The sequence below is a fragment of the Strix aluco genome, chromosome Z (genome assembly GCF_031877795.1).
Source record: "Strix aluco isolate bStrAlu1 chromosome Z, bStrAlu1.hap1, whole genome shotgun sequence".
NCBI lineage: Eukaryota > Metazoa > Chordata > Aves > Strigiformes > Strigidae > Strix > Strix aluco.
The window spans coordinates 9312940-9338773 of NC_133971.1; the positions used below are offsets into that span (position 1 = coordinate 9312940).

Genomic DNA, 25834 nt, shown 5'->3' on the forward strand with positions numbered 1-25834 from the left:
CTGTCCCACTTGCTTCACACGGCATCCCTGCAGCCACAGGCACCTCCTGAAAGGAGGGAACCTGCGAGAGCAGTTTTTAAATGTGTTTTCACGAAGACCAGGCAATTACAGAAAACAGATTTCACAGGGAAAAAACCAGAGAAAAGGAGGAGGAGGAAGTCGGTCTGCCTGGCTACATGAAATTGGGATGAGAACAAGCAGAGATGCAGGGCAGAGCAGAACTGAACAGGAGCTTGAAAGCGACGGGAAGAAAAAACAGGCAAGATGAACTACACCGGTGTTCTGGACAGGAGCCTGGTTTTGTTTAAATCTTGATTAATTCTTCCTTATCAATTATTCTCATGATTAATTCTATTTCCACACAGGCATTTTGTCAACATTTAAGAAGATGCACAGGAGACCCCAGGAGAAGCCCCAACACTCACCTAGGAACGAGGTGACGATCTGCAGACCGACAGCACATCGGGCGGGACAAGCTTGCAAAGAAGAACGGTGGCAACCAGTTACATCACGTTTACAGCAATCCACAGGCACATGCAGTGAAAAGCGACTATTTAATGCAGAGCTGGTGCAGAGCAGAGAGGTGGAGGTGAAGGAGCAGCTGACCGGGGGAGGCTGAAGCAGTGCCACCCACGGCAGGAGCTCTGCCGGCTGTTTGCAGTCTCAGAGCAAGTGGTGCTGCCGGATTTCGCAACCAGAAGCACTCCCAGGATCCCAGCACACAGAAACTTGTCCTTTAATTACTTTTCAATTACTTCTTGTACCTTCATTGTGTGAGACTTCTGCTCTGCCTGCAGATGTCAAGAGATTCTTTTCTGAAAGCAGAGCAGGGTCGTTCCAACTTGAAACAAAACAGGATTTGTCTTTTGGGAAAGGTGCAAATTAGAAGCTCAGCACAGAAACTGAGCTTTGTCCAGAAAGCCAGAGGAGCAGCAGGGCTCTGCGAAGGGGCTGGGCTCCAGCACACACCCCTGCTCACCCCCCCGCCCCCCATCTCTCCCAGCACCTCAGAGCTGGGAAAAACTGTCCCACAGCCAGAAGGCAAGAGCCCGCCTGGGCCAGCTCTCGCCCTCGGGCTTAATGCCGGTTTCTGATCAGCACCTCTTGGCTCTGGTGACTGGCACCCTCTGAAGCACCACTCTGAGGTGTTTCATCAGATTGAACCCACCCAACCCAAATCACCACAGAGAGCAGAAAATATTAAATGCGTCACTTCTTTCACACTTGAAGTAAAAATAAAGGACTAAAATTCACTTTCCCTGGGGTAACCTGACAGATAAACCCCGCAGACACAACAGACCCTTACAGACAGCAAAGACCCAACAAGTGCAAGGTAAAAGGACAAGCACAGTCATACATCAGAACGTCTGAACAGCCCAAATTCTGACAACAAACCATTTTTTAAAAAAAAACCAGAACCATGAAAAAATTTGGGTTTTTAGACCAAAGCTTCCCCTTCCCCGGCGATCCCACCACCCCCTCCAGGGAAATCGGCCCCAGCCCCTGCACTCACCCACTGCTAGGCCGGAGCCACCACCACTGGTGCTGGTGCTGCTGGTGCTGGTGCTGCTGGTGCTGGTGCTGGTGCCACCTTTGAAGGAGAAAAATTCATTCAGCCATCCAGAACAAAGCGAGTGTTTTAAAAGGAGGAATTCCCACTTGCTGGGTGAACCAAACTCTCTTCCTGGAACATCCCTCAGTGCAGACCACAGAGAGCTGGAGGACCTCCTGCCTAGGCCGCCTCACTGCAGACCATAAGCCCTCGCAGACTGTCAGCAGGAAGTAGGCCCTGTGGGGGCCAGGGGGACCCCCGGGGGGGCTCCAGCACGTTGTCCCTCCACAGCACCTGCCCACACTCCTGCCTGTGCCGTGAGCGGGGATTTGGGACCCGGGGGGATTATTGGGGGGGGTGTTATTGGGGTTCTGTGGGAGATGTGGGGGTTATTGGGGCCCTGGGGGGGTATTTGTATCCTAGAAGGAGTGTAATGGAGTCGGGGCGGAGGGGGGGGGTGTCCTGGAGGGGTTTGGGAGGATTATTGGGGTCCTTGGGGGAGTTTTGAGGGAGATATTGGTGTCTGAGGTGGGGGGATTGGGGACATCCTGGAGGGGGTTCTGGGGGAGGTACTGGGGTCCTGGGTGTGTCATAAGGGAGGTATTGGTGGAGGGTCTTGGTGCTTGGGGGGTGTTATTGGGGTCATGGGGGAGTTCAGGGGGTTATTAGTGTCTGGGGGGGGGGGGGGAGTGTCTAATGGTCTCCTGGGGGTGGTTTCTGGGGGAGATATTGGGGTCCTGGGGGACAGTAATGGGGTGCAAGAAGGGTCCAGTGGGGGCTACTGGGGTACTGGGAGGGATCTTGTGGGGGATAAACCCCCCCATAACATTTCAAAATAACTCTTATATCCCCCATATCCCCCCAAACCACCCCATATCCCACCAGATCACCCCCAAACACCCCATATCCCCTAAATCAACCCCCAAAACTCCCCATAACCCCCCAAACCCCATATCTCACTAAATCTGCCCAGATCACCTCAAAAGTCCCCATATCCTTCCAAATTAACCCTTATATCCCCCATATCCCCCAAACACCCCCATATCCCCCAAGTCTCCCCCACATATCCCATCCAAACCCCCCATATACCACCAAATCACCCCCAAAACCACCCATATGCTCCCAAATCACCCCCATATACCCCCAACCCCACCATATACCCCCATATCACTGCAAACCCCCCATATATCCCAAAATCACCCCTAAAATTCCCCGTACACCCCCATATCCCCCCAAACCCCCATAAACCCCAAATCACCCCCATATCCCCTCAACCAACCCCATATCACCCCCAAACTTACTATACCCGCTAAACCTCCTCTATATTCCCAAATCAACACACAACCCCCCCATATCCCCTAAACCACCCCCCAAACCTCCCCATATGCCCCCAAACCTCCCCATATCTCACCAAATCCCCCTTAATTCCCCATATCTCCCCAAATACACCCAAATCACCTCAAAACCTTCCCATATCACCCCAAACCCCCCCATATCCTTCCAAAATACCACTTCTATCCCCCATATACCCACAAACACCGCCATATCACCCCCAAATCACCACCCGATATCCACCCAAACCTCCCCATATCCCACCAAATCACCCCCAAAACCACCCATATCCCCCCAAATCACCTGCCATATCCCCCCAACCCCTCTCATATCCCCCATATCCCCCCAATCCCCCATATATCCCGAATCAACCCCAAAACCTCCCCATATGGCCCCAAACCCACCCATATCCCCCCAACTCACCCCCAAAACTACCCATATCCCCCCAAATCACCCCACAATATCCCCCCAAGCCCCCATATCCCCCCAAATCACCCCTAAACCCCCCTTATGCCCCCAAATCACACCATATCTCCAAAACCCCCCATATCCCACCAAATCATCCCAAAACCCACCCATAGCCCCCAAATCACCCCAAAACTTCCCCATATCCCCCATATTACCCCCAAACATCCCGTATATCCCCAGATCATGCCAAAACCTCCCCACATCCCCTAAATCACCACCAAAACCTCCCCATATGCCCCCAAAACCCCCATATCCACCCAACCCCCCCAAAACCCCCCATATCTCCCCATATCCCCACAAATCATCTCAAAACCTGCCATTACACCCCAAAACCCCCATACACTTCCAAAGTCCCCCTTATATCCCCCATATCCCCCCAAACCCCTACATATCCCACCAAATCACCCCCAAATAAACCGTATCCCCCCAAACCACCCCTCCCATATCCCCCAACCCCCCCAAACCCCCAAATAACTCTACAACACCCCCATATCCCCCCATATCCCCATATGACCCTAAAGCCACCCATATCCCAACAAATCACCCCAAAATTCCCCATATCCCCCAAATCACCCCATAACTCCCTCAACTGCTCCCATATCCCCCAAAATCACACCAAACCCCCCATATCCCCCCAAATCACTCCAAAACTTTCCCATATTGCCCCATATCCACCAGATCACCGCAAAGCACTCCATAACCCCCCAGATCACCCCAAAAACCCTCCATTTCTCATAACACCCCCATATCACCACCAAACACACTATACCCCCCAAACCTCCTCTATATCCTCCAAATCACCCCAAAACCTCCCCATATCCCCTAAATCACCCCCAAAACCTCCCCATATGTCCCCAGAATTCCCCCATATCCACCCAACCCCCCCAAAACCCTCCGTATCTCCCCATATCCCCACAAATACTGCCCATTACACCCCAAAACCCCCATATCCTTCTAAAGTCCCCCTTATATCCCCCATATCCCCCCAAACCCCCACATATCCCAGCAAATCACCCCCAAAAAACCCCATATCCCCCCAAATCAACCCCACATCCCCCCAAACCCCCATAACCCCCCAAATAAACCTAAAACACCCCCATATTCCCCCATATCCCCCATATGACCCCAAAAGCACCCGTATCCCAACAAATCACCCCAAAATTCCCCATATCCCCTAAATCACCCCCAAAACCTCCCCATACCCGCCAAACCCCCCAAATCCCCCCTAAATCCCCCATATCTCCCCAAATACCCCCAAATCACCTCAAAACCTGCCCATATCCCCCCAAATGCCCATATATACCCCAAATCACCCCCCATCCCCTCAAACCACCATACCCCCCAAACCACCCCAAAAACCCCCATATACCCTAAATCACCCCCAAAACCTCCCCATATGCCCCCAAGCCCCCCATATCATCCCAAATCAGCCCATGTACCCCAAATCACCCCAAAACTTCCCCAAACACCCCCGTGACCAACCTCCACTCCAGTGACCCCAACACATACCAGGGTACCCCCTGGACACCTGGGTTCCCTCAGAGTGGGGCTGGGGACTCCCCAGGTGCCTGGTTCCTCCCAAGACACCCCTCTCTGTCGTGTGTGTGTGTGTGTGTGTGTGTGTGTGTGTCCGTCCGTCCGTCCGTCCGTCCCCGTGTGTCCCCCAGGCACCATCATGACGAGGGCTGCAGGATCCTGGCCAATGGGCAGTTGAACTCCAGTTCAGGCTCGACGAGCTGCAGGCTTTAGTCCCCTGCCATGTACAATCCACACCACCCTCGGCTGGTGTGTGGCCCGGGAGAGGGGTTGGAATCACACCAAGCACCAAGCGGCCCCGCAAGCAGGGAGGGAATTGCCCCACCACAGCTGCTTCTCCCCTCTCGTGTAGACTCATGAGGACAAAGCCCGCACATCTTGTTCAATAGTTACTATAGTGTTCACAGTCACGTCCTTGGAGAGGCTTGAAAAAACCACGCCTGGATTAAGGCCAAGCACACAAGTATTTCCATAGCAGTTTTAGATAGGACCAGGTACCCTGAACGTATTATTATATTGGATGAGAAAAGGGGCTCCTGTGTTCATGGAGGTGCTGGGAATGCCGCAGCACGTCCTGGAAACATGAAGGAGCAAAGGTCATTGGAACTAGGCATCAGCATGGAGTCAGCAGGAGAAACCCTGCTGGCCCCACCTAATAACCTTCTGTGGTGAAATGACTGGCTGGGGAGACGAGAGGAGTGCGGTGGCCACTGTCCACCCAGACGTGAGGAAGGCTTTCCGCAGCGTCTGCCAGAATAGCCCCGTGGAGACGCTGAAGCAGCGTGGGCTGGCTGAGGAGAGGGGGAGGTGGGTAGAAAATGGCTGACCAGCCAAGGCCAGAGGGTGGTGAGCAGCGGCACCAAGTGCAGCTGGAGCCCCGGAGCCAGCGGGGAAGCCCAAGGCAAGAGGCATTGCCAGCAGGTGGAGGGAGGGGGGGTCCTTCCCTCTGCTCTGTCCTGCGCTGGGCTCCCCAGGGCAAGAGAGGCGGGGCCATGCTAGAGAGGCGGGGCCATGCTGGAGAGAACGCCCAGCCCGTGGTCCCTCCCACTGTCCGTTGGGGTCGGGCTGTCAGTCAGTTGGAGCCAACAGCCCCCAGCTCCAGCAGCACGGAGCTGTGCTGGCACAGAGCGGCACTGGGAGGAGGCAGGGTCTGGCCGAGCAGTGCTGACCAGGCTCCGGCAACCCGCTTCCCATCCTCGCTGTCACCGTCTGGGCCGCATCCTTGGTGCACAGCGAGGGTCCTCCTGTCCCGGGCAGGATGGGCCAGGCCAACGGCTGCTGTGGCTCCAGGTGAGCTCCCCCCGTGGCTCGGGGACAGAGGGGCACGGCCGCGCCCCACAGCAGCGGCCTTTCTGATGCCTGCCGTGCTCTGCTCCGCAGGGACGCTCTCGCCGATGCAGAGCTGGTGCTGAGCGCAGATGTGCAGCTGACCCGGGGCTGCAAGAGGAGCGAGAGGCGCCTTCTCCTCCTCCAGGAGGAACTGGTGGTCACCAAGCTGCGGTAAGACCCTCCAACCCAGCTGCCCTTGCCCCATCCCTGGCCCTGGCTGAAGGGCTGGGACACCATGGCCCCCGGCCCCAGGACCTGTGTGCTGGATGCACCAATGCCCGTCCCAAGGGTAGGGGGGGAAGCAGGGCTCTGCCCGGGGGGGGCACCCCAAGGAGGCCACCTCCAGCTCACTGCCTGCCTCTGCTCTCTGCAGAGGTGGCACCACCCTGCGCCCACAGCTCCGCCTGGCCCTGGACCAGCTGTGGGTGCTGAGTGACGGGAAGGAGGCGGCATGGGAGGAAGAGGTGGAGGGTGTCGGCAGCCGCGAGGAGAGGAGCTCCCTCATCTTCCTCTGGCCCAGGGGCTCCTGCACTGCCACTTTCGGGTGAGTCGTGGTGCCACATCCCACGGCCGGGCAGGAGAGGTTCCTGTGAAGGGCCTCTGCCCTCCGTGCAGAGCCTGGGCAGGGAGCGGGCAGCACACCGGCAGGGAGGGATGGGGGGCATTTCTGCATCCTGCATCCCCTGGTCACCTTTTGATCCCCAGAAGGGAAGGGCCAAAGCAGGTGCTGTGGCAGGACAGAGGGAGCCAGGGTCTGGGCAGCGGCTCTGTCCTGCCCCACGGGGCTTCGTCCTGCCCCTGTGTCCTTCCCCACGGGGCAGGGCTGTGCAGGCATCCGCCTCTGCCCACGGGCTGGGGGGCAGCGGGGCCTGACGCTGTTTCTCCTCTTGCTGCAGCTCCCAGGCGCAGAAGGAGCTGTGGGTGCATACATTGCTGGGGTAAGCTGGGGGGTGCTGCAGGCACAGGCAGATGGGGGAACACAGCTCCCCAGCTGGGGAGAGGTGCCTCCGCGGCTGCAGGCAGCTCTCGGGGAGAGCTGCCTGATGAGAGAGAAGAGGCGGCTTGGGGCTCACCCAGCTCTCTCCCTGTCCCTTCCTGGTGCACAGGACACCCGACGGAGCCAAGAAGCCCCGAGTAAACCTTGTCCCGTCACTCAAGCTCCTGGAGAAGGAACTGAGCCGCCGCCATGCCGTGAGTGTCTCTCTGGCCTGGGCGCTGTCCCCAGCACTGCTCCTCCAGCTGAGCAGCACAGGCATCACTGCTCACCTTCTGCCACTGCTTCTCTCTTGCCAGGGGAGGCTGTTCAGCACCAGGAGCCTGGAGAGGCTGGTGGAGGGCCAGGCAGAGGTGAGAACGGCTGTCTGGCTGTGCTGGGGTGCAGGGATGGGCGTGCAGTGGGGTGAGCTTGGGAGGGAGGGAGAGAGGGAGGGTCCCTCGGTGCAATTCAGGGAGTGGGGAGGGTTGAGGAGCCACCAGGAATGCCGGCATATCCTCGCTGGTGGCACTGGGAGGAAACCTGCCACATGGGGCAGAGGGCCCGGGAGGGCAGAGGTTCCCCACTCCGCAGTGCTCAGGCTGCTGGTGCCGGGTTCTTGCAGGCTGATCTCAAGCAAGGGCCTCCAACGGTCCCGTCTAGCAGTGAAGGGGGACTTTGCCGCTCACCAGGTTAGTTTGGGAAAAAAAAGCCCCTCCTGCAAGTGGCTGGGCTGTGCTCACGTGTCCCTTGAGTGTCCCCATGCAGGTTGGGCAGCCCGAGGGAGGACGTCAGCCGGAGAAGGAAGGACAGCGCTGGGCAGCGGCCGATGGACGTGGCTCTGCAGGGACACACAGCCTCTGGTGCTGCCCACAGCCTGGAAGAGGACAGGGCCAGGACTGGGCCAGGCTGTCCCAGGCTCCCAGGAGCCCCTGAGCCGGAGCTGTTGAGCTGGAGCCATGGTTCCAGCTGCCGGCTCCCTGCCTGTCCTGCCACACAGCTCAGCATCGTGCTGCAGGCAGGGCAGGGCAGGGCAGGGCAGGCTCCGGGAGCACTGGCCTGGCGGCATCCACTGACGGGCTCTTCTCTCTTTTCCTTTGCAACAGGAGGGATCATCAGCAGCAGCAGCAGGAGGAGGAGGCGGGGGCTGCCCTGGCCCTTTGGTCTGCGGCGGAGCCCGGCCGCTGCCCCGGCGCCAGGGCAGGCGGGCTCTGGCTGCAGCAGGGCGCTCTTTGGGCAGCCCCTGGCAGCCCTCTGCGGGGAGGATGGCACACTGCCCTGGCCCATCCAGGTCAGCCAGCCTGTCCAGGGGGTCCCCAGCCCTCCCTCCACAGGCTCCGGAGGGGCAGCGGGTGTCCCCAAGTGCTCCGGGGATGGGGCACTGGGCTCTTCACCCCCAGCACGGAGCCAGCTCTGGGGCAGTGCTCTGGCCACTGCCGCTGGAAGGCGGCTCCTCAGCCACGCAACTGTCCTCCTGCCTGTCCTGTAGGAGCTGCTGGCTGTGCTGCAGCAGGAAGGACCGTCAACGGAGGGGATATTCCGCAGAGCCGCCGGTGGGACAGAGCTTCGGGAGCTGCGGGAGGCCTTGGACTGCGGCGCAGACGTCGACCTGGGAAGCCAGCCTGCGCTGCTGCTGGCCGCCATCCTGAAGGTGAGCGCTTCTGCCCTGCGGCTGGAGGAGCTCCTGGCTGGCCCCGAGTGTTCAAAGGCTCACCTGGAGCCCTGGGCCTTGCAGGACTTCCTCCGGAGCATCCCCTGCAAGCTCCTCGTGACCGACCTCTACGAGGACTGGATGGCGGCGATGCAGAAGGCCAGCAGGGAGGAGAAGATGTGGGAGCTGAGAGCGTAAGTGTGGGCAGCAGCCTGCCTGTTGAGCAGGAGCCCTGACCGCTGGCCCAGAGCACCTGGAAAGCTGCGCTGGCTCCCACCGGCCTCGGGCGAGTCTGGGGAACGCTGTGGGCAACATCTGCTTTATTAGCGCCGTGTTCCTGTTCCCCCAGGGTGGCCGAGAAGTTGCCTGCAGCCAACCTCCTCCTTCTGAAGCGACTGCTATCCCTCCTCCAGCACATCAGCCACCACGCAGCCACCAGCAGGATGGGCTGCAGCAACCTGGCTGTCTGCGTTGGGCCAAACCTACTGAGCCCAGCCCACGCGGACCTGCTCCCGCTGGAGGCCATGCTGGAGGTCACCCACAAGGTACACATCCCACCCGCCGGGGCAGCCTTCCCGGCCCACCAGCGCTTGGCTGCGCAGAGGGCTCTGCAGGCCTCCTCCCACCAGCAAATGCTGTCGGGATGGCTGCCTGGAGGAGCAGCCCCACAGCCACAGGCTCTGGGCAGGAGCAGGGGGCAGGGGTGGGAAAGGCTGCTTGGTCCCTTGTCAGGCAGCGGGATTGAGACCCACCGTTTGATGTGTGCAGGTGAATGTGCTGGTGGAGTTTCTGGTGGAGAACTGCAGGGAGCTCTTTGAGGAGGAAGCGGGCAGCCTTTCCAGCCCAGCAGACAAGGAGCTGCCAGCCCCCCTGGAGAGATTCAGAGGTGAGAGGGGGGGACTGAGGGTTGGCACCGGCTGGGGCTTGGGACACCAGAAACCTCTGTGTTGCTTCTGACAGGGCTGGGCATCGAGTGTTGTCCTCTCAGCCTCGCTTGTCCTGTGGCCTCTCTTTGGCCACTGCTCTCCAAACATGAATGTTTTCCTCTGCAGGATGAGCTGAAGCCTGCAGACAGGGCATCGGAGGGCTGACCACAGAAGTGTAGGGCTTTGGGTGGGGGTTGCTTTAGCTCTGTTTGCTTCCAAGAAGTCACCATGTTGCACATGCTTTTGCTTTCTAGACCTGAGTTTGGAAGAGAAAAGTGTCCCTGCAGGCAGAGTGGACACTGAGCACCGGGCAGAAGCTTTGCTGCATGCACCCCCCTCTCTGCTCGGTGTCCTCACGGAAGCTGGGGGAGATACGGCGGTGGAGTCTGAAGTGGGAGAGGTACGTCAGCTCCCCAAACACGGTGACAGCGTGTCTGGTGTAGGAGGGGAGTCGCTGCTGTACCTCTGCCTGGCAGTAGAGCTGGTGTGGGTTTGGGTTATTCCTCCACCCCTTGGGATGATACATAGCAAGGGAAATCAGCAAGGTTGTGTCTCAAATGCACTCGGCAGGTGCTTAATCAAACCAAAGGCCCACAAAATGCCCACAAAGAGGCAGAGGGGAGCAGCTGTCAACTTCAGGGGGGTTTTGCTCAGGCCCTACTTCATCAGAGCTTCCTCAGGTCTATTTGGGGGTCAGCAGGGGGACTGTGTGAACTGTGGCTGATGCAAACCAGCCCAAGGCATCTCCTCTGGAGATCTCAGGTACCAATTTAGCAAAGAGTCGCTTACCACTCCAGGTCACCCCTTGCCACATGCCAACTGTGACATTTCTGGTTTAGGCACCGCCAGCTTTGCCTCCAGCCACCCCCGAGAACATGGCAGACTCCCTGGGGCGCCCAGAACAACTGGCCAGGTTTCCAGAGGAAAGAAGGTAAAATGAGGTCGCTTTGGTTAAAATCAGAACTGACTCCAGTGGGTCGTGGCTTTCCCTATCTAATCCCACTGTGGGATGGAAAGATTTGCAGGCTCTGCCCAGGACGAGGAGAAGAAGAGGAGCCGGAAGAGAAGAGAGACCTGGGGAGAAGAGAGCGAAAGCTGCGTGGAAAAGAAGAGGAGGAAGAGAGAAGGTGCTTCTGGCGACGGACCAGTGAAAAGACGCAGGAAGGCGCAGCAGGTCGGGCAGCCCAGGTGCGTGCCGGGCTCTCTGCCCATCTTTCACACCTCTCCACACTCCTCTGCGTCAGCCCAACGCGCTGGCGAGGGACAGCGAGGGACGGTGCTGCGCGGGGTCTGGAAATAACTCCCTGGCAGGGCCCAGGGGCTCCCGGCCGAGCCCTGCGGCGTGGCACAGGGGCACTGCGCGTCTCTGTGCGCTCGGGGCTCGAAGGGCATTGCCCGGGGGATGAGGCGCAAGAGCCACCCCATAGCCAGCGCCAGCAACAGCTCTCTGCTCTGGGCCGTCAGCAATTCCTCACACACAGTGTTCCCCAGAGAGGGCAGCACAACCCTGCCTCTTCCTGCCACCAGGGACTCACCAGAGCTTTCTGACTCTGTCCTTGCAGGTGCCGATTCATTGTCACCGCCTGATCCGCTGACTTTGGGGCCCCCAGCGTTGCTGTTTGCAATAAAAAGGTGTTTTCTCTCTTGTGACCGAGTCTGCCACAAGACATTCTGGAGTGGGGGCTGTTGTTCTGTGATGGATCCTGGGGGAGGAGTTTGGGATGGTCCCTTGTCCCAGCACCCTTCCCAGTGGGCGTCAGGGCTGAGTCAAGGTGCTGTAGGAGGGAAACCCAAGCCCAGAGTCACGTGGGAGGGTGGAGGTTGGGCGGAGCCCGTCCAGGTCATCTGGTCCAAGCTGGGCTCAAGCAGGCTCAGCTCGAGCAGGCTCAGCTCAAGCAGGCTGCCCAGCACCACGTCCTGGGGAGTTTGGGGTTTCTCCCAGGAGCCGCGCCATCAGCTCAGGGCGAGGGCGAGACATAGGCAGGGCACGGTGGCCAGGAAGGGCTGAAGGTCCTTATGGGGCCACCGTCCCCGGCAGCTCGCTGTCCCCCGGGGTCCTCATCCCTGCACACAGTTTGTCAGGCAGTTTCCTCAGAGCCCCCGAAATCATGGCAAAGGTACAAACCAGACGTCCCCTCTGGGCGGTAGAAACGCTCCCCTCAAATGCTGCACCCGCTCCTGGGTTGGAGTCCTGCAGCAGCGCCAGGCGCAGCTTTGCCAGGGGGTTTCCCCCAACAGAATTTTCCTCTGCACAGGGAAATACTAAACGCTCCCAAAGTAAGGAGCCGGCCGGGGGTTTCTGGTGGGTGAAGGGGGCAGCCGTAGCGCTGGGTCTCCCCGCCAGCCCCAGGGGCTACAAATGCCTTTTAGATGTCCCGCAGGCACGGTACTGAGCAAGACCTCAGCTTGCCTTTGATTTTTTAAATCAATAAACAAGTAAATAAACAAATAAAAAATGCTGTAAATAGCCAAAACAAAGCTTCAGCTGGAGAAGACGGCCGTGCCGGGGCCCGCCGAGGCAGCCTGGTTTGCTGACAAGGCAGCTGGAGGCTCACAGCCCCCCCAGCCCCACTCCCCAATCCCCTGAAGGCTCACAGGCCCCCCCAAATATTTCTGTAGGACCTACAACCACCCCCCCCCCCCATATACACCAACTCCACCCCACACCTTCACTGCAAGGTCCTTTATTCCCTTAGGACACACACCCACCCCCCCCGACAGAAAACCCCCCAAAATACACCAAAAATGAAATGGGGGTGGGACTTCCACAAGCCACACCCCTCCCCGCTCCTCCCCCCCCCGCCCCCGGCAGGTTTAAGGCACTTGTGGGGTGGGGGGAGAGCAACCCACGGGCTCGGGGAGGGGCAGGGAAGTGAGGGGCTGGCGGGGGTGACCGGCGGAGATGGGGGGGTCGCTGGTGGGGGGGGAGTGTCACTTTGGGGGCCGGGGGGGGGAGGGGTACACCACCACGCATAGACGCTGCCCAAAGTGCGTCAGGGCGGCTGCGGGAGAAGAGGGGGCGGAAAGGGGGGGGCTGCGACCCCAAAGTGCACTACAGCTGCCCCCAAACCGCGCCCCCACAGTGCTCCCCACAGACCTTAGCACCCCCAAATCACCTCAGACAACCCCCATATCACCACAACCTCCCCATATCCCCTCAAATCACCCCAAAACTTCCCTATAGTCCCCCATATCCCCATATTACCCCAAAACCTCCCATATCCCACCAAATCACCCCAAAACAGCCCATAACCCCCCAAATCACCCCAAAACAGTCCATAACCTCCCAAATCATCCCAAAACACCCCCATATCCCCTCAAACCCCCCACATCACCCCCAAACCAACTATACCCCCCAAACCTCCTCTATATCCCCCAAATCACCCCTAAACCCCGCCATATCCCCTAAATCACTCCCAAAACCTCCCTATATCCCCCCAAACACTCCATATGCCCCCAAACCCTCCCAAACCCTTACATATCTCCCCAAATCCCCACAAATCACCTCAAAACCTCCCCATATCACCCCCAAACCCCCATATCCTTCCAAAATACCCTTATATCCCCCATATCCCCCCAAACCCCCCTGATCCCCCCAAATGACCCCCACATTTCCCCCCCAAACACCCCCATATTCCAGCAAATCACATTAAACCCCCCATCAACCCTCAAATCACACCCCCATATCCCACAAACCCCCCCCATATCAGAGAGACCACAGAGAGCTGGAGCAATACCCAGATAACATGGAATAAGCCTTATTTATTCTGTACAAACCTTCAGAGCGAATAATAACAGGAGAACTTTGGAAAAAATCTCCAGTTTTTTGTAGTGTTCCATCTTTCTTTTTAGCTGACTTCTTACTTGAAGTAGATTCTTGCTTTCTTAAGGGGTATACGTTTCTAAACAACTTTGTAGAAGACATCTGTACAGAAATACAAGATCATTGTTTAAGTTGAAAAACTGACTTATCTTCAAGTTTAGTTTGTAAACAATGGGAAATGCTTCTTTATCTTATTACTGCTTCACAGAGGAATAAGCAAGTGTTGATGTAAAGGAGAAGACAGGGAGATGGAGATCACCAATTTCTTCCTTTTTCAAGGAAAGGACTGATTTTCCCATCTTTTACACACACATACACACCCACTTCCATTTAGTATCATCACTGTTGTAACCACAGAGTTTTCTGCCACAGCTCCTAGACAGCATCACAAAATAAGTCCAACAAACACAAGAAAAAAAATTCCTATGGACACTGTGATACAAAGAGGTCATTTTGTTTGCATCAGCTGAATTAAGGAAAAGAAAACCCCTTTCCTGATTTGTGAATCAAATGCCTCTCATATACAAGTGTCACTCAAAAGATTGCCTTCTCTGTATTTCAGATCTTCTTTTTTGCACAAACAGCTATTGGGTTGATTTAGCAAAATGCTCATTTTCCCTAATTGCTCTCTCATCTCCATGAACAGCCTCACTGTCCATAAGAAGCTTCTTACTTTCAACACATTTACAAATTTGTTATTTATATTGTTGGCTAGTTGGTACTCAATCCTCCCCCTCATTCCCAAATTACTTGCCATAGGTCATGTTCTTTTCTAGCAAGCTTCAGTCTCCAGAACAAGAAATGTAACTATTTGATTAAATGAGCTCTCAGAACTTCCCATTTACAAACATAACTTTCTTTTTCCCTTCTGCTCTGTTTCAGTTTGCTTTGGTTACAGATATACTGCACATATGCCTTTTATGGCCCTGTTGCTGTGTGCTTAAACAGCAGAAATCTCTGTTGACTATGAGGATTTTCATCTCCTTCACTTTCACTCTAGAGTCTTTTCCATTTTTCCTCTTAAAAAAGAAATATTTCCTTCCCTAGAAGACTATATCACTCTGGTATCCTTTAATCCAAGCACTCCCCAGAGGACTCTGGCTTTAAAGTTTCAGTTTAAATGCTGTTCCTACAACAAATCCTAGTAATCACATGTTTTCAGTGGCATTATGTACGTTAGAGGTCACAATTAAAATGTCCAAAAGTAACTCCATGGCTTAGACTTAAAACATGAGGAAAATCTGCACAAAGCAATCTTGGGAACTGTGAACCCCAAAACAAAGTTTGGCATTTCTGAATGTTGTGCACAAACTCAACACTCTTAACCTCTAAGAGATGATTAAAATAACAGGGATAAATTAATCATAAAACCATGTATTACTATCATAGTTGATCCTATTCAATTTTTTATTCTAAATGACCCACATTAAACTTGAAAACTGTGTCCCCCTTTATTGCAGGACACATTTCAAAATACTCAGAAATTCCTAGACCCCATTTTAAGAAGCCAGTCATGTAAGAGAGGTCTTTTGGATGCTGAAGACTGTTGAACACCATGGTCAGATTTCTCAGTCAGATCTAAGACAAATTCTTTCAAGCGCTCATGGAAGATGGGCTCTCTCTGCAAGCCTCTGGTCTCACATCGCAATGCTGTTAGTCTAAGGCAACAAAGGATTCCCACTAGTGTAACAGAAAACAGAACATAGGCTTCAATTCAGCTGAGAGCAAAGACATGGGAAAGAATCTCATTTTCCAGTTGGCTTGGGACCCTAACTTTTCCCCAGTGCTCAAGTAACAGTAAGACATAGTTGTCATCTTTTTTCTTCTCTTCATTCAGTTAAAAGGCAAATACCTGAAGAGAAGCAAGAATTCGGCTTATCTGTGGGTTACTTGTTTTGTTTAATGCTCCATTCATTCTATCTGATTTCACCAAATCCTACAAGGATTTCATTACCCTCTTACAGCTCTGTACAGAGCCAAGTAGGCACCATTAAATCAGACTCCTACTCCAGAGCTTGCTCTTGAGCTCTGTTCAGATTTGCAGGGAGGAGCAAAGAACAAGAGAACTGCAAACAAATATGTAACAATTAACTTGAGAAATATATATATATACTAGTCCCTCTGTAACCATGTAATGTTTTTTCATTATACACACCACTTGAACAAGTACAATTTCAGGGCTTTACTAACTACCACAGCCTTGAACACAGAAATCCCTAAATTAGACAGGGTATCTTTCAAGTGCAGTGCAATAAAACCCAGCTTTGGGGAGGCCGGGGTTTGGTTTTTTTGAGTTGTTTTTCTGTTTGATTGTTTTTACATCATCTCTAAAATATCCCATAGTCAGATATAACAGTCTGTACACCAGTGACTTGCCTCCTGCCTGCTCTCTGCTCCTTCTGCAGGCTCCACCTGTGTCTCAGTTTCGGTAATTTGTGGCTCAGGTGCAACTCTATTGTGTCTTCTCCAAAATCTCCGGAACAGATTCCTGAAGAACAAATTTCATACTTGTTTGAAAACAACAGAAAGGCAGTTTTGAAATGCAGATAACAATACATTTACTATTAATGTCCATTATGTTTCTCTCTTTCTTGTGAATCACAACAATTGACAGGTAAGGAAGATGCTCAGTCATGTTGATTAGGTGCGGTGCATCTAACCAATGGCATGGTTACATACACCCAAGCCCCCCTCCTAGCTCACTTAAATTTCTGCTTTCTGTGGCACTAGAGTGAGTACCGCTATTGCAGTGGCCTAAACCAGTAACCTAGACATCACATCTACTTCTCCCTCTCTACACTGCATATGTAAGTGCAGTGATAATACTTCCTCGACCAGGACACCTCTAGATTAAGAAAATGGGTACTACTAAACATGTTTCTGGAAGTCTCTAAGAGGCAACGGTGGAATGTTATGAGGATGAATATTACAGACAGGAACTGAACCACTGGCAGCTAAAATACTGGGAGGGACTGTCTCTGTGCAAGAGCCAGGAATAAATCCTAGAAATACTGACTTGTGGTTCTTTGCTCTAGCCACTAGGTTCAGTCGGCACTCCTCTCCCCGTAAGACCTTCATAGCACTACCCGAACAGCAATCAGGAGCTAACAGTTGAAGGAATGTTCATTTAAAATTTTCTTTTTCAGGCTACCATGCCATGTACGTTGTGCAGCGCAGTGTCAGAGGGAGGTCTAAGCCCAAATGGCAAGTTGGGACCTGAGTTCATGTCTGCTAAGGCCAGGGTCCTCCACCCTGCGAGTTTTTATCCACTTTGCTAATGTATCAGCCAGACACAGTGAGGTAGGCAGCAAAGATCAGAGACTCCTCTTCTGCACAGCTTCTGCCAACCACGAATCTTGAAAGCAGAGTGGGGTATAACCAGGAGAACACTTGGGTGCTACTTAGAAAGGAAAAAGCACACAGCTCCTCCCCTTAGCCAGTGTTTCAAGAAAGTAATTGCACGTCCTTGAGGTACACTGCCAAAAAACCATGTCCTTTGAGACTGTGGTGACTGGACTAGGAAATCAGCAGCCCATCTCTCCCAGCTCACCCAACACTGCCATGAGACCCAGCCCTCCTGTTTGCCCTGTGAGAGGGGTAATGTGTTTACACCACGTTGACTGCCTTTTCACCACACACTCAGCAATCAGACACATACACAGCTGTTGTATAGGACAGAGGGATTCCTCTGTATCATCTTGCAGGGCATTGTAAACATGCTGTCAGGAGTCAGCAGAGCAATATCTGGAAAGAATTAGCCTGTTATTTTGTACATAAGCAGCAACAGAAAATGAAAACCCCCAAACACCCAAATATAATAAACTGTGTAATGTAAAGAAATAGGTTCATTAAAAGCAAACACACGGAAGTATATATATACAGGGAAAAAATCTATCTTGTTTTCACCTATACAGTTTGACTCCATTCAAAGGCAAAGCTGCAAGAAGCAGGACCAGAAAGCTTCACACACAAATGCAACATTGATATGAATAAGGGGAACCATTCTTGTACTGAGTGCAGCGCTTTGGGGAGAAGCACCGGATCCCCTCACGTAAACAGAACTACACTTGTACTAGACTGTGCAAGTAGATCATGTTTTAGTTCGGGGAATAAAAAAATCATCACACTTCCATATAATCACATGTCAGAAAAAACAGCTTTTGCCTAATGAGGACATCTTCATAAATCACAGTATCCCAAGTTTAAATTAGTAAAATCAGTGTCAGGTCCAAACTGGCCACATTGGGATGTATCAGAATTTCTGTGTGTTTTTTAGACTGAAGAGATACCAGCTTTTAGCTAATATTTGGATTAAAAAAATTCACAGCCCTGATCATTACAATTTTTTTCCCTAGGAGCAGAACATATGGCTTGTATCCTGGCTAACTTCCAACCTGAGTAACTACCTACTGACCACATAAGTTTCCCCTGCGGTTTTAACTGGATAAAGCATTCCTCTCCAGTTCCTCCTGTGAACATTTATACCGTGTTGTGGAGCACTATTAAACAGCTACTGCCCTTTGCCCCAAAGATGGCTGCATATTAGTAATAAGTGAAACAAGTTCTTAAACTTATAATTATATCCCCGTCCCTCCAAAGATAGTTGGGAGGGATGGGGATATAATTTTAAATATAACTGGGGGGGACATGGATCCATTCACGTGTGCTTTGAGCCCCTCATCGTATCCATTAGACATGATCTTCTGTATCAGGATGATGCTTTCATGCAGTGAAATTGGTAGATGAAGATGGTATTTTTCCTAACAACTTCAAGTGTTAAAAAACCTACCCTTGGGTTCATGCAGCATATTTAAAACCAAGCATTTCTGCTGAAGATGTGGAACGGCCTATGAGCTCACGAAGGGCTGTGTGTGGAAAAAGGTTAATATTAGAGAAGATGTGGGCAGGCTTTCTGCCCAGAAACATGGGACAAGCTGACAAAGCAAAAGAACAGTTTGGATACCTTGCTTTTATACCAGGGCATTGACTATTTTGATTGGTGTGTTGTGTTTAAAGGATAAAGAAAATGAAACAGAATGAGCTATACACCACAGTCCACAGTGTGTCTCGAAGATCTCAAAGCACTTTATGACTGGTTAGTGCCAATAGGAGGTACTGGAGACAGGCATTAGGAGAGCCACCTTACAACAAACTACAGAACCAAACTAGGCACCTGATCAGGTAAAATTCTTCCTCCCTCCCAATCAGGATTGCAAACACTGAAATGAAGAGGAAAATTAGCAAAAGGGAGAAGTCATTTTGAGTACCTTCTTTTTTCACTTCCCAGCCTGGAACCGTCTGAATTCCACATTTCCAACTTATATAAACTATTAACTTCAGCTAAAATCTGCAGCATTTCCCACCTCTGCAGATGCATCGGGATCACTGTGACAAATGAGGCCCCCTGAAAGTCAGAAGCCCCTTTAACAATTTCCCTGCAGGGCAGCTAAGTGATGCTATGCAGCAGAAATACCAGCGAGAGAGCCATTTAGACCACTCTGTATTTTAACCACTTGATCAGATTTATAAACTACTCTGAAGATGACAAATGCTACCAAGTTGTTCAGTATTACTAAATAAAATCGTGCCTGGGAACAAACTTTTTTCTGCAAGAGAGATGAATGATGAGTGGGCCTATTAGCTGCTCAATCCACACGCATCCATGTGTAGGTGCACGCATACATCAGTTTAAGAGATTCTGTGTAACACATCTGCACCATTTTTCTACTTTAGAAAAGATCATGCACTAAAAGGAAGAAAAACCAACTTTCTGCTTTCTCATAAACCAGAAATGGGTCCATTCAGAGAACATAATGAGCGGTCAGCTTTCTTCCAGTTTGCTCGTCTTGCACTTTTTGTAAACATCCTCCCTCTTTGCACCCCCAAAATGATCGGTTGTGAGACTGACGTACAGGGCAAGTGAGAAGCCTCTGCCATTTCTCTTCCCAGCCCCACTGGGATCCTTGCTCCCCGGCCCTCTCTGCTCGCCAGAGCTGGCAGAGGGCTGGCAAGGCTGGAGGCCGAGCGAGCTGCCCTTGTCACTGGGAGCCCCAGCCGGCTCCCGGGGACGGCGCTGGCAGAGGAGCCAAAGGCTGGCGCGGCACACACAGAAATGCGCTCGGGCTGTGGGAACGCTCTTCCAATTAATCCTTCCAACTGGGTAGTTTGGGATTTGACTCCCATCCTGCAAGGATGTGACGCTATCAATTGAGAAGGCTGAGTATTTGCTGGGTTTTGATCAGGTCAAACCACCGAACAAGCAAACAAAAAAAGGCAGCTTTTAGAGGGAGATCTAACATTGTAAGCATCTCTGCTGGCATCCCTTTAAACACACTGCAGCAGAGTTCAAGCCGTTGCCTCGGATCAGGCAGCACAAAATGGGAAACACCTCTGGTGTGCAACATTGCCCTCATGCAGCCGCTCCACCTCTGCAAAAATACCAGGAGGGACGGAATGGGAACCTTGCTCCAGATTTGCAGCTTTTCAAATATTCTTTACTAATTTTGGCAACCTGTTTGCCCTCATCTGGAACCCTGCCCAAGCAAAGCAGGCACGATTTGGTTGGACTAGATGATCCTCAAGGTCTTTTCCAACCTTGATGATTCTGTGATTCTGTGATTCTGTGATTTAGCTTACTCATGAAATGGCCCGCTGCTTGCTTGAATTGCAGCAGTGAGGGGGACACATAAACTTCTTAAAGAAGGGACAACCTTGTTGCCTGCGGAGGAGAGCAGAAGCACAACAGGAGCTTTCTGCCCCGCTGGCACAACAGACGGCAACACACAGAAATAACAAAGACCCGGAAACAAATTCAGTACTAGATTCGGTAGAACAACATCCATCTTTCGGCTGTAAAAACCTTGTATCAAAACAGCGCTGAAGAAGCGAAGGAACCTTAATCACTTAACATAGCAAACAAATATTGACAGGCAAAGAACAGAAGCCTAACTACCACAGGTGGCTGGCCATACAGAACAAAATCCTGTTTGTATTCTCGTCTCCTAGCACTTGGCACCTGTAAACACCTAAAGCAGCCTGCCTGCCATCGCATTACAGCTGGAGCAATGTTACGGCACTTGGGAAAGATCCTGCCACAGCTCAGCTGACAAAACCTGGGAGGCAATAGCAACTTTCTTCTTCATCATATGATTTTGAAAAGAAAGCTTGCAATATCATTGGAGTGGAAACTCTGAACCAGTCCTATAAGGCCCGTGAAGGAAATCAGATGAATATTTACTGAGCTGGAGCTGCTGAGATGGTAATTATACCTTTTGGGTTTTGGTGGTGTTTTCTTGTTTGCTTTGCCAGATTTCATAAGGCTCATCCACTAATCAGTTCCTGAAAATCATGGCTGGTTTTATTATGCAGTTTGTCCTGTCTAGGGTAAGAGAGCAGAGCCAGAGAAATATTTTCTACTTATGTTTTTAGCAAAAAGGCTAGTTTGTGAAAAGTAGAAATGTTCCTAGGCTGCAAGAGAGCTGTGTTCTGTGTGTCCCTAAGTTTCTATATGCTGCTACAAGTTTCAGGACATTTTTGAAGAGACTGTCCCCTACTATTTTTGCAGTTCAAGTGCAAAAGAAATCGAAGGGTTGACTTAAGATATTACTTCCCTTTTTCATTCAGGACTGTCAACTATGTATCACATAAACAGGGAGATTCTTCAACAGAACACGAATCCAGGAGAGAAAACGATTTTCCAGGAATATCTGACAAATCAGGGGACTGTGGTAAAGCCCTATTGCTGGCAGAGACAGAACCACATCTGCGCTAAGTGTCCCTACCACATACGGACTGGTGAAGAAGCAAGAGTCCCTTACACAGAATTTGACAGGGTCTTTGGCTTCCCATACAGATCAACAGCAGCTCTCCGAAACAAACACCTCCTCTTCTATGAACTGAGGAGTTTCTCAGGCAGCATAGTCCAGAAAGGCCGTGCTACAAACTGTACTGACCGAGGCTACCATGCCGAACCTATGCTGTTTGGGGTGGGTGGTTATCTGGATGCAGTTACAGATGCCTATGGAAACATCGGCTGCATCGTCTTCTGTTCAAATTACTCTCCTTGTAACGAGGCTTACCACTGCTGCGTAAGTAAAATCTACAACTTTTTGTGGAAGTATCCAGAAATCACGCTCTGCATCTATTTCTCTCGGCTTTATCACACTGAGGACGGTTTCCACACCGCTGTGTGGAACCGCGAAGCTTTGCAGAGCCTCTCCAGCCTGTGGCCTCGGGTGACTCTGCAGAGACTGCCTGGGGGGGCACGGTGTTACCTCCTCTGCAATTTTGTGTGTGGCATCCCAGGGTCAGCCCTTTATCACTCAACTCCACCATCAAGAACCCTAGCAGATCAACAAAATCTGCATCCAGTTAACAACTTCACAGGAATTAAACCATATTTTAGGAAAGCCTTTCCACAGGCGATGCAGGGAAACCCTGCTGTGCAGCAGAAATTAAAGGCTTTTTCTTCTCCTAGTCCGGCCTCCCAACAGCCTTTCCAAGCGATGAAAGGCAGACTGCTACCTCCAATGTCTCAAAGCCACTTTTCCCAGGCATGTTTCTGCCCTTTCAGAGGGAACATCTATACCCCAGACCTAAAAATATCATAAGGCATTGAAAAATGCCAAAGGAATAATTCAGTGAAACTCATAATCCTGACATTTTTCCAAGCGGCAGACACCTACTCTAAAGATGATACAAATTGAACTGCTTTCAGGCTATCAAACTGAGATCAGAGATGGGGAAAAAAAAAAATCAATAAAATTACCTCCTACAAAAGTTAACCCACAGAATAACTGGGGGTCTCGAATAGCTGATTATGAAGATAGTATACTTTTGTTTTATTCCTGTTCCTTTCAAACATAATCCTAGAGCAGTAAAACCAAAACCTCAGTATGTTCTGATTACCTCCTGGGTCTAATTTGTTTGTTGCCCTTAAGCCAATTGCTACCAGAAAAATGTGATCAGTCCACACGCTACAGCCACAGCTGCATTTGTAGCTTCCCAGCTGAGGCTACTTTGGTGGAACACATGACATATCCTAAATTCCTCCTCTATCAGGAAGGTGGTTCTGCAGGTGAGGCTGATCTATTAATAAAGTTTTCCCACCAGCTGTTTCCTTCATAATAGGGGGGTTTTATATACACTTATTTGTGTGTGTGTGCTTCCCCCCCCCCCCCCCCCCGCTCCCCAGGTTCCTCCCATTAAGAGGAAGCTCACAAAGCTGTGTAATTTTGTAATTAATAATAAGTATCTAATAGGATAATATAGATAACAGACCTACACAGTCCAAGTGTAACTTGAAAAAGAAAAAAAAAAGTTTCTACCATTTAGAGCAGTGTTTTCACTGTGTGATCCAGTACATTTGTTATTATACTGAAGGTCTTAGAGAAGGGAGCAGCCCAGTTGTCAGAAGCTCCAAATTTTGGCCAAAATAAATCATTAGATTTAATAGGTTCTTTGGTCCATTCGACCATACAATATTGAATCATTTTTTCTTTACTTTTTCCTTTTGTTTCTGACCAATTAGCCCAATTTCTTAACATGGAACCCAGGGGACTGTCCTGGGGAATATCGGATAAATCGCTCCCTTTCTCGGAACCTCTCCGTGGGTTCCCCGAGCCGCGGGACTTACTCCCCTTCTGGCCCATAATCAAGACTTGCCTAGGCTCAAGTCCTTGTATTTCTGCTTGAGTCCCTGGGATAAAACCTATCCCAAGTACCCTGTCCTGGGATCTAACCTATCCCGAGTACCTCCTGAGTCCAAAACCTGCCTGAGTCCTTTCAAACTTTTCCTCTCGCTTCGCCCCTTCGCCGGCCAGGCTCCTCGCGGAACTCTGGAACCGCGGCTAGAAGGGCTCCGCACTCGCTTCGTGACACTGTCACGTCTCTGTCACACCACGCTCACTCAGGCATACTCAGGCACACTCAAGCAGATACCCTCCCCCATCAAGCAGCACTCACAGTCCGAGGTCTTCGCCTGGATCTTTTACGGGGAAATCTCTGGGAGCTTCTCCTGGGATCTCCCTTTTCTTTTGCTTGTTCTTATTGCCTTTTTGTTCGTGATACTGCCGGTCCGAGAGAGCACCGGAGTCCAGGGGCCACCTAAAAGGTGGGACGCCTCCCCTGAAAAAATCCAATACTCCACGGGTTTCGCAGTATCACGTCGGAGTCACCAAATTGTTATAAATGCAGAGGCAGAGCCAAAAATAAAATTTATAAATTGATTGCAATAAGAACAAGCTCGGTACGCTGGGGGGCAGGGGGGTTTCTGCTCCGCACCGACGGACACCAGGTGGTGCTGCGTCACTCCCTTCTATAGCCCCATCCTGGGCTTCACAAGCACAGCAGGGCCCCTCAAACTTTCCCGAGCTTTCTGGTGTTGCTCGGGCTCCTGACAGGGGTCCCTCCAATCATTTTCCACCTGCGCAGTCCGGTGTTGCTGGGGACTTCTGACAGGGGTCCCTCCAGTAATTTTCCACTTACATAACAACAGTCACTGGAGGAAAAAAAACCTCCAAACCCTTTTAACCATAAACCCACAACAAATCTCCCTTAACATATATACATTGCAAAATACATTAAAGTCATTATACTTTCTTAACACGAATCACCACCATACTCTTCACAAGCTGGTAAAACGAACACTGCTTGTTTGATTTATTCAGGTTCATATTAACACAGCAGATAGCCTTTGTCCCATCCTATTCACTGACTCAACCTCTTCACCACACTTTTCCAAGATTTCAGCGGTGTGGTGCTGGTGTCAGCAGCTGCTTCAATCTCACATGAAAGGCTGTAACTGCAGAACAGAGGGCACTGGGTTAATTTTTACAGACAATACTATTAGTTATGTATCTCAAAGCAGTAATATTCAAGAAATTTGAGAAACCTTCAGTTATTCCCACTTCACCGAAGGTTGCAACCCCACAAAGAGGAACATAGCTCTGTCTACATTTTACCCTGATGAAGGAGATATTTCACTTCTTTATAATAATTTTTAAAATCAGTGCTTTTTTGGATGACATTCATCATTTCATTTTAAAAAATTAGTCAAGAAAATACTTAGCATGTGAATCTTGGATAAGCTGACTTTTTTTTACTATGACTCAGTACAATGCAGTATGTGTCTATGCTTACACTCTTAGTGCAGCAGAGTGGTATTGAGATACCTAGTGGAAATATTAAAATGCTGTAAATAAATTGTCTTGGGTTGGTCTAGCAGCATGTGCCGTAGCACAGAACTCAGCAGGGCTGCAAAACCCACCCCAAACACCCGGGAGACGTCTATCTGGTGAGCGCTCAGCGAGCTCTGTGTTGCCTTGGCTACCTGCTGCCCGCATCCACCAGCCGAACGCTCAGTGCCTGCATCTTGACGGCCCCTAGGATCGACCTCTGAGCGTGTGTCTGGGCATACAGACAGCCCAGACACAACAGACTATCAGATTTCAAAGTCAGAAGCCTGATTTCCAATCTCAAAAAAAAAAAAAACCAAACCAAACCCAGTCTCAAAACAACCCTGCTAAATGTTCAACAGGGTTTCTACAGCTGTTTAGCAGAAGACAGAGGTATTTCCACCCTCCTGGAACAGCAGTACATGTAAGTTCCTGTAAGAGGACAGCTGAAGGCTGACATAACCCACCTGCAGGTGGGTGTGGGGTAAGAAAAGCCTGCTTTGCCAGCTGGACTGAGAACCTACCTCTCCTCCTCAGTTAAATGCTCTTGTCTCCTGAACCACCAGATGAATTTTGGGTCTGGTGTCAGGCAGTAGCTGTCACATGTAGACTGCAAGAGCATAATTTGGGAAATTACTTCAAATTCCTACAAAAAAAAGAATCAAATGGGAATTCTAATTAGAAAACAACATAAAGTCAAATTCATTCATTCATATACTAAACACATGCAACAACAGATCCAGGACAAACTTCATTTGACCTGAAGTTCAGTTTCATTTGAGTGACTATTTCAGGAACCAGTTTTTCAATCAATGAAGTCTTTTTTTTTTTTTTCCCCCTCAGCATCCGAAATATTTATTGAAATGTGAACATTTTCAGACAAGCACAAATCAGAAGACAAACACAAGGAATCATACTTCACCACAGCACTTTTCCCAAGTACTAACTGAAGTGCAATGCCAGTGCAAACCCACCGAACTGGGGGCAGCACTGCTGGTTGTTCCTCTAGGAACGAGGGTAGCAAAGGGCCATAAAGTCTTCAGATTACTACCTGCTGACCCCTGCTCTGG

General features: G+C 51.2%; 2 protein-coding genes, 1 long non-coding RNA gene and 1 pseudogene across 3 annotated transcripts in view; 3 read left to right on the forward strand and 1 right to left on the reverse strand.

The window, feature by feature from the left end:
- Positions 1-6318: 6318 nt before the first annotated feature.
- On the forward strand, positions 6319-7474 carry LOC141918686 (uncharacterized). Its single transcript, XR_012621770.1, has 3 exons — positions 6319-6388; positions 6591-6761; positions 7324-7474. It is a non-coding gene; the product is annotated as an uncharacterized LOC141918686 (long non-coding RNA).
- A 109-nt stretch (positions 7475-7583) lies between these two features.
- LOC141918742 (T-cell activation Rho GTPase-activating protein-like) lies at positions 7584-11747 on the forward strand. Its single transcript, XM_074813609.1, has 10 exons — positions 7584-7616; positions 8297-8481; positions 8680-8841; positions 8926-9035; positions 9191-9386; positions 9610-9728; positions 10128-10167; positions 10607-10698; positions 10785-10914; positions 11637-11747. Exons 1-10 carry the CDS (start codon positions 7601-7603, stop codon positions 11745-11747), a joined length of 1161 nt encoding a protein of 386 aa, XP_074669710.1. The 5' UTR covers positions 7584-7600.
- A 9477-nt stretch (positions 11748-21224) lies between these two features.
- LOC141918743 (putative C->U-editing enzyme APOBEC-4) lies at positions 21225-22225 on the forward strand (annotated as a pseudogene).
- Positions 22226-23373: 1148 nt separating this feature from the next.
- LOC141918744 (ral guanine nucleotide dissociation stimulator-like 1) overlaps positions 23374-25834 on the reverse strand; it is a 47318-nt gene continuing 44857 nt past the window's right edge. The window contains exons 13-17 of the mRNA XM_074813610.1: positions 25289-25410; positions 24306-24391; positions 23872-23983; positions 23554-23694; positions 23374-23479 (exon numbers count right to left, since the gene is read on the reverse strand). Coding sequence (XP_074669711.1) covers positions 23374-23479; positions 23554-23694; positions 23872-23983; positions 24306-24391; positions 25289-25410 — 567 coding nt within the window. The remainder of the gene's footprint in view (positions 23480-23553; positions 23695-23871; positions 23984-24305; positions 24392-25288; positions 25411-25834) is intronic.

Coding starts and splice junctions, on each gene's coding strand:
- LOC141918742 (XM_074813609.1), top strand. Junction 9,036..9,190: donor AAGATGTGGGAGCTGAGAGC/GTAAGTGTGGGC, acceptor CTGTTCCCCCAG/GGTGGCCGAGAAGTTGCCTG. Junction 10,915..11,636: donor GTGCTTCTGGCGACGGACCA/GTGAAAAGACGC, acceptor GGGCTCAAGCAG/GCTCAGCTCGAGCAGGCTCA.